Here is an 18,518-nt window from a genome sequence, read left to right on the forward strand (position 1 = left end):
AAATTAGAAAATTTGAACATCAATAAGATTTTTTCACTTGATGTCAAACAAAATTTTGTCATAACTTTATATTATTTGTCATATGGTTAAGATCTTTTTTATTAACAAGAGACTATTTTTCAACTAATTTAAGTTATAGCCTTTTTGTTGTTGTTAAAATGAATTATTTTGGGATTGACGTTTTTAAGATTAGCTATCAACCGGTGTAAGCAAAACTATCGCATTAAAATTTTCTCAACTAATGTTAGTGAGCTATTTTTCAATGAAAGTCAATTAATTTTTTTTCATTAAAGTATATAATGATTATTTGTCTACTGATGTGTTTTCAAATTAAAATGATGATTTTTGTATTTGGTCGTAATTAAAATACTCTATAAAAAAAATCAATAAATTTGAATTGTCTTATCTAAATAAAATATTTGAAAAATGATACAATTTAAAATAAAAAAATAATGCTAGTTTTGAAGATAATCAAAATAATGTTTTGATGATGAATATTCAAAAGGAAAGAAGATGTTGTTGTAGATGTATTTAGAATTTCTTTATATTTGTTTTTAGGTGTATCAAACAAAGGTACTCATAAGATCAACATACAACCAAACTAAAATGAGTTAAAACTATTTTTGAAAATGTTTCGAATTGGTAATAATTGATTACATAGTTAAATAATCGATTAAACTGGTTGTGATGAAAGTTAACAAGTTAATCAATTATCATATTTGATAACAGATTAAAATAAAAAAGTTATGTAAAGTGTTTTCAAAGTTTTAAGATAATAATCTATTATTTTCTTGAGATGAATGATTAAACATGCTCCTACAATTAATGAATACCTTTTTAGCAAGATAATAATCGATTATGGTATTTAGATAATCGATTAAACATGCTCCAATAATTAATGAAGAACTATAATCAATTACTTGGTAAATTAATCGACAAAAACAAAAACACTTATTAATTGATTTACCATGGATAGTCAATTAAATGGAATAATAATCGATTAAATGAGTTAAAATTTGTTTTGATCAATGACTCTAAAAATCTATAGATAGAGAGCATTAGACTCTACATTTGAATCACAAATTTTGAGCATAAGATTTTAAAGAATTCAAAGAGCCTTTTACAATTTTCATATACTCATTTGTGCACTCGAAGAATTCTAGAAAGGTGGTGATCAAATGTTGATTTTGTGAGTTACTTATGTTGTGTAGTTGTATTTTCTTCTGATTTGTACTTGTTGCTACATGGTTGATTATCCAAAGTTGTTATCTTGGTGATTAAAAGTTAATAAAACTATATATCCTCTTAAGGTGTGAAAGTTGATAGGGTTATGTATCCTCTTTGTTCCGGTACTGCCAATATAGTTCCACATCACTTAGGAGTCGAGGCTAAGGGTAGTTTATATAATTTTAAGGACAAAACCGTGACGGAGCACCGACCTCCAAAGCAGACAATACCTCGGATGAGGTGATTGACCCTAGCGATGCTATCTCTCGGACTTGAGGTCAGAATAGTGGCGCCTACCATGGGGTTGAAAAGGTTCCATAGCTTCTCAACTAGGGGGAATCCTCCCCTTGGATCTCGACTGGGGGCTTGTTCCGGTACACCCAATATAGTCCTACATCGCTCAGAAGTCGAGGCCAAGGGTAGTTTATATACTCCTTCCTCCTCCAACCCACTGAGGCGTCTTTTAAAGACAATACCGTGACGGAGCACCGATCTCCAAAGTGGACAATACCTCAGATGTGGTGATTCACTCTAGTGATGCTATCTCTCGGACTTGAGGTCAGAACACTCTTAATATCAGGTGTGTTGCATATCCTCTAGAAATGGTACAAGAGTTTATTATTGTATAACTTTTGTAAAAGTTAGTGGAACTATCAATTCCTAAGTTGAATTGTCAGGGTTGAATTGTCAGGACTAGAGTATGATCAAGAGGATCTAAATCAATATAAATTATTGTGTGCTTTATTTCTTTTTTTCTCTATTTTTTATTGTATTGCACTCCTTTTCTTGTATCAATTTAGATTTTACTTAAATGTGCATTCTAGTTTTCAATCTTAAAGGTTTTGAAAAAGAATTCCAAAAAGGAGAAAGTTTTTAGAAAAGGTATATAAAACCAATTCAACCCCCTCCTCTTAGTCATTCTCTTTTTTATAAATAAACAATTCAAATTCAAATATATTTGAATTTCTTGAAAATTATAAAATTTTATAGAAAACCTTTTGTTGAGCCCTCCAAAACAGTTAAAATTGAGGTAAAAGTATACATAAGAATATGACGTTGATCCTCAAACCATCATTCACCTGTCTCTCTCTTCCTTTCTTCACACTACATTAAGTGAAAGATGTTATAGGTGACATCAATTGTCCCGTGACAGAAGCCAGGTGGACCAAGTCTAATTCAATTGTGGCGTTTGTGTTGCTATGCTCTCAAGTAGAAAGAGTTGTCTATTAATTACTAATTATAACTTTTGGTCTAGTGGTAAACACTTGATTCAACATAAGAGAGATCAAATGACATTTTGTTGAATGCATGTAAGTCTTGTATTATTAGACTTCATCATTTTCATATATATGTAAACAATATATTCTTTTGGGTATTTATGATAGATTAGTTTATTACATTATTATCTCGAGTTACAACACACACAAGTTTCATTTCATCCTTATAAATGTTCATGCATGAGGTATCTTCATTTAGTATTTGTACATGCACCTCATAGGCACCTCAACCCACTCATGTAGGAGGGATCTTCATTTTGTATTTTTATTAGCAAACATGTGATCATTTAAATCATACACTTTGTATAAACAAATTTGTTAGAACAAAGTCCAAACAAACCCTTGTTAATTTTGATTAAATGTTTTTACAACAAAGTATGAATAATGAATGTGCTTAGTCTAACAGACACAAGTTCTCTAAAACAACACATTTGATTTCATAAGATATAAGTGTTTCTTTTGAGATATGTAAAAACATCTTGTTGTCTTTTCTTTCTCTAAAAAGCAAAGTCTTCATTAGACGATAAGAACACAATATTAAACTAAAGTTGTGCATTCAAAATATCTCTATATGCTTATTTTACCATGTCGCTGATGTAAATAAGGATGAAGAAGAACTTGTTAAAGGAATAAATACAAGAAGCATGACCAACAAAATAAAGAAGGAGATTCCATGCATATTCTATGAAGGCTATCAAGAGGGAGATTTCAAGCTTTGGAAAAGGAAATTTGAGGACATGTACATATGTAGTTTCTTAGACTTTAAATGAACTTGAGAGAAGTTAGAAACTCATGTTTTGAACTTGAGAGAAAGCTTGGATGAAATTCATGCACTATTGAAGTTAGAAGTGTCTTTTGGAGATTCTAATTATCATGTGTTAAGACGCTAGACTGTCCAGTCACTACTACATGATCTACTACTTATTATACGGTCTCGTGATAAGAGAGTCTACAAGTTTTGATGATAATAAACACTATAAGAATTGTTAAAGGATATAACAAAGCTCTTATGTGCAGAAATCAATTTGATAAATTATCTCATTAAAGTAAACATAATAGATGAACTAACTATAGAAAGATGAATTAGAATGTCTCGTCATACAATCTCTTAATGTTCAACAGGATAGATGATCCTAAAGGAAAAGACGAGTTAGAAGATAATGTCACCATGAGCATATCACACGGTTTGGTCATCGTTTTCCTACTAGACAATTAAATTTTTATTTTTACGATAGACGATCTATCTCATGTTCTAGATATGTTTTCAAATTATTCTTAAATGCTTTTGAAATTCGTTTTGATGTTATTACATCATATAAATTATGTTCTAGATCAATTTATACAAAAACATGTTGATTAACTTGGTATAGAAGGTTTTTGTTTTCTGAAGGAAGAACAAAGCATTTCGAAAACACTATATCTCAATCTTTTTTATTCTATCATTATGAAATATACTTTTTATGAAAATTTAATCATTTAACACAGTAATAAGCTTAAACTATTAAAAATATATCACTATAGAAAGTTTTCAAAAAACGCTGAAGAGCGTCTAACAGAGACACATCTTAAACATAAAATTGAATGGATCTCAAAATATATTTTAATAAATTGAATTTCGTTTCTAAATCTGATTTATTTCAACTAATATAATTTGCACAAACTTAGATAGTATTTGAAAATATATTTATAGTGAAAAATATGGAATATAAAGTTTAGATAATTCTAAAACTTAAAAGATTATGTTTCATTGATACCTATGCACACTTAAATGATGATTATTATTATTGATTATGATATTCAAAATATTTCCATAAAAATTTACAACACTTAAAGATGCGTAGGAAGATCAAATCAGATGCCTTTTTAAGTGTTTAATGGTAACGATGAAGTGTAGAATGAGATTTGTGCAGTTTCAAAAAAATACTTTAGCGTCCAAATATCTACGAGTAAGAAAGGAATCCAAAGTGCAACAATGTGATATTAATTGATAAAGACAGGAAGAAAACATCAAAGCTAAAATTTTCTTATTAAGCATCTAATGGGAAAATGATGATACTATAGTATGAGATTTGCACGAATAATGATTAAAGTAATATCAAGATTCTATGAACAAAGATATACAAATAGGGAAAATATTTAAAATTCAACGAGTGATCAAGTGCATTAAAACTTCAATACCTGTAGATTCCTTTTTGAGCATCTAATACGAGAAAGATGATGAACAATACAAAACTATGAAAATTCAAGTACAAATTATTCAAAGCTTCAACGTTCAAGTTTACATAGATAAATAAACATTTTAAAAGTTCAAATATGTGATTAAGACGCATAGATTATATTAAAGGCAAAGTTGCCTTATAGAGCATCTACTACACGAAGAAAGGACAACAATGCAAATTTGAACAAATGTTTGAGTCAACTGGATTTAAAGCTTCAACCTACACATTTGGGCAAGGAAGGAAACATTTCAATATGGTACAATACAATACATGAACTTCAAACGTACATATTTTGAGTACTATATAAAGACCTGAAGAACGAAGAACAACATGGAAAAGAATGTAGAAAAAGAATTTAAAGAGAAATACGAGTTTGTGTGAGTTTGCTTTGTACATATTCTATCTACTTTGTAGATCATCTAGTAATTTGGGTTGTGAGCTAAACCTTTGTAAATCCTTCACATAAAGTGAAGTATACCCAGTGAGCTTACATTGTTCTCTCTGTTGAAAGTGTTTTTCTCAATACTTTGAGAGGTCTTGATCCCATGGGGAGATTAGGACTAGTTTACCTATAAAGGTTTCAAGAGTCAATTGGAGTAATTAGGTGCCTCACATGTGACTTCTACAAAATTCATCATTTGTTTTTCACATGTAATCGTTACATCTCCCTAGATTAAAGGAAGTACCCATGTGCACTTCTTAATTTCAAGGGATTAGGATGTGGTAATCATTAAGAAGTGGTAATCATTCTTAACTCTTGATTATCAAGTTAACTCGTTTTTATTTCCTTTTCCAATCCTTGGACGAAATCCCTCACCATTTTGTAAACATGAATACATCTTGAGATTGAATGAAAGTCTCCTTTGTGAGAATTTGAGTTGTTATCTTTTCTTGTTTTGGTTCTTATCTTAAGAAGTTTTCTTAAGAGTTGAATATCATTTCACTTATCCATTAGTTCGTCGATTAAATGTGGTATGTTATTCTCCCTTTTCTTGTTTAAGTCCATTTTTTACTTCCATTTCTTGTTCTTGTTTTGTCCTAAATACTAATAAAAAAAACTACATGAGTTTTTCTTAGATTGGTTCTTTCTTACCCAATTGCCTTTATTTCCAAGTAGTTTTCCTTCTTCAACATATACTGAGTTGATCAAAATCCTAATATTTGCATCAAGTGATATTAAAAGTTAGAAGATCAACTAATTCTAAGGATGTTCATCACATTTCAAATAAGTGTTCTTCAAGAATGGGTACTGTCAACACCTAATTTTATTAAGATAAATATAAATATTAAAAAAAAGTAGAATTAACAAGAAAAAAAATGTTTTTTTAAATGATAAAATGTATTTAAAAAATATCAAATTGAGAAAATGAAAAAAATATATCTTTTTGTAATAAAAGTATTTTCTTTATTAATTTAAGAAAATTCTAACAAATAATCAAATAAATTCTTGCGATTTCTTTTGTCTTAAATATATTTAAAAGCTAAAATGTTAATAAAATAGTATCGTTAAAAATATTTATTTTCAATAAATGTGATTTATTAATTAAAATAAATCTTCTACATCCACGCACAAAAACACACATCACACTCTCAACCCACAAACTAAAAATTGTGAATGGAAACCATTTTGCACCCAAGCCTATGACACAGAAGAATGAAAAAGAAGTGGGTTCAAAATAAATTCAAAAATATTTTTTTATTTTTGTTTTGTATACACATCTTTATTTTGTTTTGTGGAAAAGAAACAAGCATTTTAAAAATTAAATTCGTTTTGTACATTTAATTAAAGGTAATTGTCTTATGACAGACGGTGAAGGTACACTACAAGAAAATCATGAAATAGAAACCAATTTTTAGAAACAAAAATAATTATTTGCAGCAGTAACTAAATTAGAGACCATTTTAGAAACTAAAAAAAAATTGGTTTCTAAATTAGTTTCTATTATTGTTAAATAGTTTCTAAATTGATATCTAATTAGCAACCAAGGTTTTAACTACCAATTATTTAGTTTCTAAATTTGGTAGCAAAAACCTTGGTTGCTAATTAGATACCAATTTAGAAACTGTTTAACAATAATAGAAACTAATTTAGAAACCAATTTTTTTTTAGTTTCTAAAATGGTCACTAATTTAGTTACTATTGCAACTAATTATTTTGGTCTCTAAAAATTGGTTTCTATTTCATGATTTTCTTGTAGTGGTACTAACACCTTTCCTGCACGTAATCAACTTTCAAACTCAAATTTCAAGACTAACATTTTTTTTTGTTTTTCCATAGTTTTTCGTGATAAACTATGATGGTGTCTCCTCTCTCTTTTCGAATTTTTAATGCTACATATAGAGAATTTGATTATGTTATGTGTGAACAAAATGAAAGAAGGTGTTGAAATAAGGGGGAAACTAAGTTCAAGATGGGATGAATTGTACTTAGAAAAAATTTCGCAAATAATTGTTTATAACAATTCAGACAAAATTTTGGCAGATTGTTTTCCAAGACAACAAATTGATTTTATAGTTGAAATACACTGATACAGAAAAAGAAACTGTTTTATTAAAATACAATTGATTAAAATCTTTAATACACAAATCTTAAACACAATCTTGTAAATCAAAAATTCAGTTTGAAAAGATCTAAATTTGTTTTAAAAGAACAAATATTTGAATTAATTTCAATAGATATCAATCAATGATTTTAGAAAAACCTTTGATTATATCATAAATAATGAAAACTTCTTAAGTTGTAAGTTTTAGTTATTACAAAGAATCAAACAAGTTTGTAGAAAAAAAATAACATATTGATTTTTGAAAACAACAGATTGATTATACCAGTACAAATCATTATGAAAAAAATATTATAAAGCAATGATAAAGAACACATAAAAGACACCAATATTTTATGTTGGTTCACTCACAACAGAGCTACATCTAGTCCCACCTCACACCAATGTGGATTTCACCAAAACAACACAATTTATTTACAAGAAATACAAAACAATTGTTGAACACTACAAGAACATAAACCACTCACTGCAACACCCTGCCACAGTAGTGATACTTTATATAGAACTAACCCAAAAGAGCTTCAAAAGATCAATGCACATAAGTTTGGTTCACCTCACACATCTATAAACATTACTATCTTTAATGTGAACAATCTAACTATGTTATCAACAAGAGTTCTAAATTCGTGGATAAATTCTTTCCAACTTGGGGAGCATGATGGAACCATGAAAGGAACATCGCCATCTAAACTAGCCTAACTTTACAAGAAGATGGCCGAGAGCAAAAAAATACCATTCAAGGCTATGTCAAGCATCTTGGGCTAGGACACACAAGGCTCCACCATCCCTCAAAAGATCACCAAGAGCAGAACACCAGAGCATGGGTCAGAATACCAACTATTCTTTATTTTAATCTAAAGGTCTCCCATGTGACCCCAGTCACACTTTCCATATTAAGCACATGCTTAAATGTGAGAAGCATGACCCCTTCTAGATCCACAATTAGTGGCACATTTTTAGGAGTTAAGCGAGCTTATTTTTAATTTCAAATTTTCCTCCATGCCTTAATCACGTGGCACCTATCACTATGAATAGGTTGTCACCCCCTTATGTATATCACAACATATTTTGAGTAAAGAAACTTTGCATGATTGATTTTCTGAGTGTCTAAAACTCTTTGAGTCTTATCTTGGAAAGATGCCTCAAGTGGTGACTCTCTTCACTTATCTTAGAATTCCTCTCCTCCAAATGGCATGACCTCCTCCATGAACGACTACAACCATCTAAGTTTTCATTTCTTCTTCTCTAATTCCATGTCTTTCATTTTCGCCAATTCTACTCTATTTTGAGTTTTTATTTTCCTCTTGCATATTTTCCTTTGTGTGAGTCTTTTTCGTTTGCTCTGTGAAGAGAACCTTTACACTTACTCAACCGCTTGGTTAAGTTCGTGTACAATGACAATCCTTATTGAGTCATCACCATAATTGTCAATTTAATTCCTAATCCAAGTGAAACAAATAAAAATATGTGCAATTCTCAAATCAACTCATATCACTATTCAACACCATTCCCATTTGTTGGTAGTTCTTGAGCTTGAATACCAAACAAACGCATTATCCTTATGAAAAATAGGCATCAAGGAATGGGAGTCTTGCTCCTCTTTTGTGCAAATCTATCCTTGAATGCAGTCTCCCAGTGCTCCAAGGCGAGAGATGAAAGATTGATCTTCTTCCTTTGCAACACACGAAACATGACAAATCTATCCTTCTGTAATTGTCTTTAATGCATATGATATTCCACAATGATTGTTCAGTAAGATGTTATTCTCCTACACAAACTTAACACACACATTAGTACTACACAGACAATTTCATTGTTTAAATTGTCTGGTCATAGTCATTTAAATAAACTTTTACTTTAATGAAAAGTCTTGCAGTTCAGACGATTCAGATTTCGTATGAAGGCATTTTATAAGAGTTATGTAGGCATTTTACTAAGTCTTAGGATATAGTCCTTTTGTCATTTGTGTATGTTTATTATCTAGTGATGTAGGCCAATCTTCATTTGTTCTATTTTCTTCTCTTTGTTATCCTAGTGTAGAAACTTGAATCTAAGTGATCGACTACTTTCATCGGACTTTTCTTCCATAATGTCCTGATAGTCTATGTCCATAGCATTTCCTTTTATGATGATTTTATTTCCTTTTACATGAAGATTTTCCATTGCTTTGATCCTTTAATTTAAGCATTTGTTTGAGGTTTCTAAATTGCATAGGTATTTATTTATCAACTAAGTGTTTAGACTTGATCTTTGGAGCTTTTAAATCATGAGCTTCTTGTCTTATCCTTGAGTTTCCTCTGGTTGTGTCCAGTTTTCCTCTAGTTCCATGCCTATATTGCCTTGAATCTTTTCCCGTAGATGATGTTAGGCACTTAACCCTTTAGAGGTTGTACTTACCAACAATAGAAAACAAGAGAAACACAACAAGGGAGAGTTGAGCTATGTTTTAATCTCTTTTTAAAAAAAATTGTAAATATAGTCTAGCTACTCAAATGATAGTTTTATATCACAAGAAATTTATTAAAGTCTCTTTGTCCTCTGTCTAGTATGATGGAATGTGACACATGCAAATTTATAACTTAATAGATTTACTTATTTTTAAATTACTTTTCGAATTTAATTTTTCCATAGATTTTCCATCTTAAGTTAGCTTATACAATAATAACATGAAAAGTAAAAGAGATAAGAAAAAAGAGAAATACACACGATATTTTTATAGTAGTACGTCTAACACATATTACATCCAGTTCTCAATCAATAGATTGAGTTTCACTAAGCAGATTAATGTTGTGAAATACAAATGAATATTGTTTGGGTTTGTAGTCACTTCTGACTAACCCCTTGAGTATTGTTTGGGTTCGTAGTCACTCCTGGCTAACCCCTTGAGTATTGTTTGGGTTTGTAGTCACTCTTGACTAACCCCTTGAGTATTGTTTGGGATTGTAGCCACTCATGGATAACCCCTTGAATATTGTTTGGGTTCACATTCATTGTTGGCTAACCCTTTTAGTATTGTTTGGGATTATAGCCACTCTTGGCTAACCCCTTCAATTCTTTGGGCTTGTAGCCACTCTTGGCTAACCTTTGAGTATTGTTTGGGCTCAAAGCCAGTCCTTGATAACCCCTTCAGTATTGTTTGGGATGCAGACACCCCTGGCTAAACCCTTGAGTATTGCTTGGACCACAGTCACTCCTAACACCAAAAAAGAAAAATAGGTCGACAAATTTTGCAAGGGTTGTGGGCCAAATGTACCTTGCAAACCACAACAAAGGAGTCACTATAAAATCGCACCTACGGTATTGATGTCATGATACTCGTCGATGTTTGAGAATCGACTATACAAAATTTGGTCAATCTCGATATAAACAATGAATGCCTCACAACTGAGCTAAATCTAGTCGAAGAATTATGCGATAAAGCAAAGATATGAGAAGAAGCTTGCAAGTCTAAAACGGTTAGACAATACAATGTGAAAGTAAAACCAAGATTGTTCTAAGAGGGGGACCTAGTCTAGTGGATGAGAAGCAAAGTGTGAAATATTCAACTGATGATAAATTAGCACCAAATTGGGAGGGACCCTTCCAAATTTAAGAACATTTGCACAATGGAGTCTATCGATTAGAATACCTTAATGACAAGAAGATCCCAAGAACTTAGAATATAAACCACCTCAAATTTTATTTCAATTGACTATTGTAATCAAAGTGTAATATTTCCTACCATTGAGATTTTTTCCCTAAGGAGGGTTTTGGTTGGAGAGGTTTTAATGTGGCACTAAAATGAATAAAACTCTAATGTAATGACTTAAATACCTTTGATTAACCCTTCTCGGTAAATGAATCCTCCTAAGATGATATGTTCTTAGTAAATTAACCCTATTAACTCTTAAACACACTCAAAAGCATATGTTTTATCATTAGAACACTCCAAGATGATACCAATACAATAAAATCTTGATCACATAAGAGGATATACACTAGACACACTCCAATAAATAAAAAAAGGAAAAAATGTACTAGAATTCATAGCAAAAGTGAAACACAAGGTTAATTTAACAACACAACACAACACAACCTTTTTATTTGTAAAATTGTAAAACTCTTTAAAATTTGAAAATAACTCAAATGATCTCAAATGAATTTTCTTTTCATAGAAGTAATTGTTGTATAAAGAGTGAGAGATTTTAGAAAATGTTGATTGAAAACTGATTCAAACATATTTAATCGACTATTTGAAGATTTTAATAAATTATTGTCATTGAAATTTGAAAAACAATTACAATACTTTATGTTTTAATCGATTATGGTAAGTGTATTATGGTACGTGTTAATCCATTATTTTAGCGTTTCATTTAATTCAGAAAACCAAGTTAATTAATTATGCAAATTTTAATAAGATAATTTAAAACACATATCAACAAAGAAAGAGAATTTATCTTTTCAAGACTTTTTATGACTCTTCATTCACTCGAGCCTTGAAGGTGAAGAGTAGTATATGATCGTAGTACATGGACATATCGACAAAGAATGAGAAATTTTCCTTTCAAGGCTCTATGTGACTCTTCATTAACTCGAGCTTGGAAGGCTAGTTTGCAATGTATACTCGGTCAGTCAACAACCAACATACGTAAAGTACTTGACCACCAAAATAGGTTTGTCTCCTTGCAAGATCGAAAACACCTCAATAAACAACTAGTAACCCTCTAGTTATACAAAATTAAGTTACTAATCAAAGTTACACACACACACACACACACACACACATATATATATATATATCAACCCACTTATTAAGGTGGTATTAGAGTCATTCAGAATCTATCATAATCAAGTTCTTAGGAGTTATTATGACATCATGATGTGAGTTGATTTTAGGATTGCACATTTTATTGGTTGCTCTTTGTTTAATATTTTTGATTTAGCAATTATGGTGAGAACCCTAAGAAGATTCCCACTGGACACAAACTTAACCAACTGGTTAAGTAAGTGTGAAGGTTCATTTCCAAAGGCAAAAAGCGAAACACAATATATAATTAAGATGATGTAGAGTTGCGGAATTGAAAGACATAAAAGAAACAAATATGATGAAGGAAGCCAAATTGAAATTGGAAGAACAAAACAAGAACATAAACACAATGAACAATGGTGTTCTGGTTTATGTCAGTTCTCCTTCTGGTGAGGTCCATTAGATCTTTGGTGGGGTCTTGACTTGATTGTTGAGATGACTGCTCATAATGTGAATGGTCTCTTGAGTCCTTGGTCATCTTCTTATCTTCTTGGATTGTATCACATCGCTATCGAGCTCTAGTTACACTATCCATAAGTATCAAATCTCATGCTTAATATGTTCATTCCATAACATGATGTGGTGTGTTGTTGATCTCACATAAAAAAAAATAAGACTGAATTATAATATACAAGTAGGGTGCCATCCTCACTTTACAATCTCGTTTAATAAAGTTTAATTAAACATAAACTTATATGTGAAGGATAATCGTATTTAAGATGCTTTCTGTCTAGAGATCAAAATTGCTTCAATAATTATCTAATTTATATAAGCAAGTCAAGACAAATGATTAAATAATGGAGCCAATGAACTTCTTCAATAAATCCTTAACAAGATTTGTTAATGTCATGTGTTCTTATGTTCTATATGGAATAAACATTTTAGGTGTGATTTTGATTTTGCCCCTTAACTTCTCTAATATTTTCATTCCTAAATTTTTTATTTTACCTTTGAAAAGTATTAATTTGTATATCTATACACTTTAGACCGTGCTTTGAACATGCTTACAAAACGTCTTTAGACACAAAAATAAAGTAAAAAAAAATAGAGACGAAAAAGTTAAATAAACATTATTAAAACTAAAACGAAAATTCAATCATTTATTTATCAAGAACTAAAACTATATATAATCAAAAAAAAAAATGTTTTGTGAAACATTTCTATATACTTAATGTTTTACGAAATTTGACAAAACAAATATATTTAATCTAACCAAATTCCCATAAATTGTGAAACAAACACAATAATGACAAACATGATAAGAGAATGTAGCAAATAATGAAGTTTTGTATTCAACTATTAGCAGCACTTAAACTTCTGTATCATCCAAATAATATGGCATAACTTAAAAACACTCCAACACTTGAAGCATTAGGGGCCCAAAGTTTCCAAATCTCTGTCCGTTGGTTGAAGCAGAGATTCACCAAATATGTCCTTGAGATTTTTGTGCTGAACCATGATATCAAGAACTTTATCTACAAACTCTACTCCAACACTCTTAAGCTCGTCATCATCATTTTCAACATTTCTACTTGAGAATACCAGTTCAGATAACCGGTCCTTCTCTGACTGTCTACAATACTTTGCACATTCAGGGGTGCCCTGTGCAAGAAGATGATAAGTATAAACAACCCTCTTCTGTCCAAGTCTATACGCTCGGCAAATAGCTTGCCTTTCCACCGAGGGATTCCAAACAACATCAACAAGCACCACCCTTGAAGCTCCAACCAAGTTAATGCCTTCACAACATGCTTTTGTAGAAGCAAGCAACACCTTTGCCTGGCTATTTGCATCATTGAAACTATGAATCAGAATTTGCTTTTGCTTTTGATCAAGCTTCCCATGCATATACAACACTTCAGTTCCCATACTCCAATCGAAGGCTGACTCCAGCTGGTCCTTTATTAAGCACAAGGTATCAATGAACTGGCTGAACACAAGGACTTTCTCATTAACTGCATCACACAGTCTAACAAACTCAATCAGAAATTTGGTTTTGACCCCTTCATAAGGGTCCGATCTAATCCTTTTCAACTGCTCTGAGTCAACAACAGATTTTTCTTTCTTTGACAGAGTGCAGCTGAGAAAAAGGGAGGGATGGACAGAGACCAAGGCCAACTTGTGCTCAAAATTAAGTGCATTTTGAGAACAATCAATGCTCTCCAGAATTGTTTGCTGCAAGCATTCTGGCTTCAAAATCAGCACACAATCTTTTAAACCAGGAAGGTGCTTCTCAAGAATGCTACCTTTGTGAACATGAACAAAGGGATTCATCAGCAGCTTTAGCTGGTTTATTTTTTCTCTGGCTGGATTTTCTACAGAAATTGGTTCCCAACTCACAGTTTCCTGTATGAGTTTATTTTTCAAAAACTTTTTGAGTTCTTGCGGTATGCTTTCAGGAAAAGATGGTTTCATTAAGCATAAAATATTGTATAGTTCACGAAAATTGTTCTGGAAAGGAGTCCCTGAAAGAAGGATCCGCTTCTGACTTCTACTCTCTGAGAGAACCTTCCAAATACAGCTACGCTTGTTCCTTGGTGTGTGGCCTTCATCAAGAACTAATAAACCAGGATAGTCTCGCAGAACATTTCCCAATTCAGTTTCAACATACTCCCTAGATCTTGCACGTTTCTTCTCTTTTCCAATCTTTCTATTTTTCTTTTCTTTCTCCGCGTCTCTTTCAGACTTTCCCCCGGTTAGCTTCTCATATAGATTGTAGCTGATTAACAGAATGCTCTTCTCTTTGTACCAAGAACACAACTTCAGCATTCTTATCACATCCTTATTCTGCTGTTGGTTGAATGACCAATCAACTTCCCTGATGGCATGTTCTTTCCCTGATAATTCAGCATTGTTCAAATTGTGGAATGGAATTCCTATGTTCCACTTCTTCAGCTCATCTTCCCAAGTGAGTAATATGTTGGCAGGAGCAATGATAACGGGCAAACACTTGGGAAACACTTGCAAATATGTCTGCAAAAACACCATGGTCAACCTCGTCTTTCCAGTTCCAGGAGCATGAGAAACTATGCACCCACCCTCACTCTCAGCATCAACCCTCTTCAACTTGGAAAGCTCAGTGGTTCCTGCCAAATTTGCCCAAATAAACTCAAACCCCTCTTGTTGGTGAGGAAACAAGCTTTCTTTTATGCCTGGAGTAAGGTCCCAAACTGTGCCAAGATTCTGAGACCTGACTGCTTCTGAGTCTTTACCAGTTTCTGTGAACAGAACCCCATCAAATCCCATGGTCCTCCCTCCATCAGACAACATCCTTCTTCCACATCTCTCAGAATCTATCTGTATTATGCCCAATGCAAACATCAGTACTTCCCATCATCCTATTGCATTTATAAGCGTGACAATCAAATCACAGCAAATCTAAATTACCAACAATTTATCTAAGTCCCATGCTTCCACCAGTACTCAATCACTGTTTCAGATTTTACATATGGAACAAAACACAAATACTAAACTATAGCCACCATCATAGTTCAATAGATAAAAAATATGACATCCTTGGTTCCTGAGTTCATATGTGGAAAGAAACTATTCTAAAAGTGGCAATGGAAAAAAAAGGATGACAAACTTTTCTATAATTATTTTAAGGGTGAAAAATAAGAAAATTAAAAATAAAATAGACTTCTCCAGAAAAATAAATTAGTTCATGTATATGTTAAAAATATAAATTTCTATAAATTACTTTATATATAAGTTAATTTTAGTTTATAAAACTAATTTTAATATTTCTTTTTCTTTTGTTTTCTATAAGTGCCTATAAAGAAAGTCGGATCAAAACATGGCTAAAATTTCTTCAATAGACTAAAAGAAGGGGAAAATATTTTCTAAAAACAATCATCAAAGTTAAAAGGGAACTCACAAATTCTGGTGTGATATATTTAATTTCAGTTTCAATCCAACCACACCATCTGCAGTATATACCAATCTGCTCATCAAAAATAGTGTCATGTTTGCACTGCGAGGCTGGATTTTTTTCGTTTTCTCTTCCTTCATTTGTCTTTGTATTATCAACCTGCAGATTATAAAATACAAAGTTAGTTACTAACTTCTCTCATAGAAATAATGATTTGTATGAACATTATTCATTCATGATGAATTCAAAAAAGAAATAAAATATTCAAAATTAAATGCCACCACTCTACCACTGGTGTCTGTCCTTCTTAAGCACAACTTCACTCACTTGCAAGTAAGAACAAAACTTCAAATTTCAGAGTTCTTAAGATCTAATGACAATAACTTATATTACATTACATTATCCTTTGGCCCTTCAGAGATTTACCTGGAAACCAATTTTTTCAGCTTGAAGCAACATTTCCATTTCTTCCCACAACATATCCAACTCTTTCTCGGACTCTGATTTTTCAATAGGTTTATCTTTCATCATAGAGTTGCAGTTTAAAGGGATTGTCTCCTTAGGACCTAATGGCCGAGTCTGACCCTGATCAACATCAACCTTTTCTCCAAAATCTAGTGAAACATCTTTAGCAGAATCACGCTTGCCCCTCCTAAAGCATTCAGTGAAGAATTCAAAACATTGGTTCTTTGTTGTCGGTGACATCCTCAGGATTTCATGGAGCTCATCTTTATGTCCAGTTTCTTTAACATTGGCCTTGACCTTATTATTCTTCTCACTCATCTTGATCACAGATGAATATCCTGTCTCTTTTTTAATGAACACCCTTTGAAGACCCTTACCTTCTTTCTCCTTATCCTCTAGTGTCTCATCTTCAGAAGGCACAGAGAGACCTGAAGTTTGCCACTGAACACTAAAGACTTCAGGATCAGCATTATTGACATTCTCTACTCTGTTTGCTTCTTGTTTCTCTCCTGCCTTTTTTCCCTGCTCCTCATAAATCTTTGATTTACTAGATGCCACGCTAGCACAATCAGCACCATTCCATTTCTCCTCCGCTACATGCCTACTCTTCCTTTTACCTTTCATTCTCCAAACTCTACTGCTCTTAGATTCACTCACCTCCTTTCTTACCCTCTCCTTAACCATCTTGTATCCCCCACTCTTATCATCTTCAGAAGAATCATCACTCTCCGAACTGCTCGAATATTCACTCTCAACTCCATCATCATCCTCTTCAACCATAAAATCATCATCACTCGTCTCAAAATCCTCACTCTCCGTTGAAGACCAAAATGAATCATATCCACTGTCAAAACTACTATCTGAATCAGGCAACAAAACAACCGGCTTTTCAGCTACAGCACCATATTCATCACCACCAAAGGTTTCAATTTTATCAGCTGCTACATAACATCCTTCACCCTCCTCACCCCTCTCTTCCTCCTTAACCTGAAAACCCTTCGTTTCGCAAAACCCAAACCCCACTTCAGCCTCATCACCGCCTTCGAGGTCAACCACATTTATAGGATCATCCTCACCCTCTCCCAAAAATATGTAACCCTTATCCATAGCATCTGGTGATGAACATGAAGCCCCAGATGCAAATTTCTCTCTTGCACCCGTTTTGCCTTCCAAATTTTCTCCCAAGTAAATCACTTCATCGTCCTGTTCATCCACCTTTCTCCTCCTTTTCCGACACATTATCAATCCATTCCCGACGACCACACGCTTATTGCTTCGAGTCCTGCAAGCAACCGGAACACCCTGATACATTTTCAAACAACAAAGAAAACAAAAAAAAAACACTTTTTTTTTCTTGTATTCTCAAACAACACTGGAACCAAAGAATCCAAGATGAATCATTTTCTTTCCCCAGACCACCAAGATGAATCCAGAGCCCAAAAAGTGATACCCCGAAGGTGAGAAAGAGATAAAGGAATGAGAAAGAGGTGGAAGAAGAAAGCGTGGTGGGGGAAGAAAAGAAAGAGAGAGGAAGAGTCACAGTGTGGAGTTTCCAAATATGGAAAAAATGGCGCCAAGAAAAGAAGCAAAACAAGTGCTGCAGTTTTACAGTTGAAGTATTGATCCAAATAATAACGCAAAAGGTCAAAACTTATTTAAGGGTATCCTCCACACAGCCTGCACATACTGACAAAAAGATCACAGTCAGTACAAGAATATCAATCTTATGTTTCAAATGGTTAACTAAAACAAAACGTTCCAAACTCACCACAGTAAATTCCTTCATTTATCACACCCCTAAGTGAATAGTCCTTTCTCTCCCTTTATTTTAAGTCCAAGATATTTGTTACTTATTATGAATATGAATCGATTCAATGTTAGTCTTTTCATTCTCCTTTTACTTTTCAATTAGAGCTATAATAATGCATAAATTAATGACATGAATAATCTTGTAATTTTTCTTAAAAAAATTAACTTCTTATTATTTTATTTATTTATTCTTGCTTATACTCATTTCTTCTTATTTAAAACAGTCATGCATGAAGGGCATGCAATAGAATGGTGTTTGGGAGGGAATAAACTATACATAAAGAAAATGAACCTAAATGAGCA

General features: G+C 32.3%; 1 protein-coding gene across 1 annotated transcript; it reads right to left on the minus strand.

Annotated features, from left to right (window-relative positions):
* Nucleotides 1-13,244: 13,244 nt before the first annotated feature.
* LOC137826873 (SNF2 domain-containing protein CLASSY 3-like) lies at nucleotides 13,245-18,013 on the minus strand. The gene is made up of 3 exons (XM_068633024.1): nucleotides 16,368-18,013; nucleotides 15,948-16,100; nucleotides 13,245-15,367 (listed from the first exon to the last, which is right to left on the minus strand). The coding sequence occupies exons 1-3, from the start codon at nucleotides 17,715-17,717 to the stop codon at nucleotides 13,442-13,444; spliced, it is 3,429 nt and encodes a 1,142-aa protein (XP_068489125.1). The 5' UTR covers nucleotides 17,718-18,013; the 3' UTR covers nucleotides 13,245-13,441.
* Nucleotides 18,014-18,518: the final 505 nt, after the last annotated feature.

The sequence above is a fragment of the Phaseolus vulgaris genome, chromosome 8, assembly GCF_000499845.2.
Source record: "Phaseolus vulgaris cultivar G19833 chromosome 8, P. vulgaris v2.0, whole genome shotgun sequence".
Lineage (NCBI taxonomy): Eukaryota > Viridiplantae > Streptophyta > Magnoliopsida > Fabales > Fabaceae > Phaseolus > Phaseolus vulgaris.

Bases quoted from the DNA above. Each gene is read 5' to 3' on its own strand.
- LOC137826873 (XM_068633024.1), bottom strand. From the start codon at position 17,717: ATGTATCAGGGTGTTCCGGTTGCTTGCAGGACTCGAAGCAATAAGCGT. The intron at 16,101-16,367 runs GTAAATCTCTGA...TATAATCTGCAG, and splicing joins CTGAAAAAATTGGTTTCCAG to GTTGATAATACAAAGACAAA. The intron at 15,368-15,947 runs GTGAGTTCCCTT...GGCATAATACAG, and splicing joins AATATATCACACCAGAATTT to ATAGATTCTGAGAGATGTGG.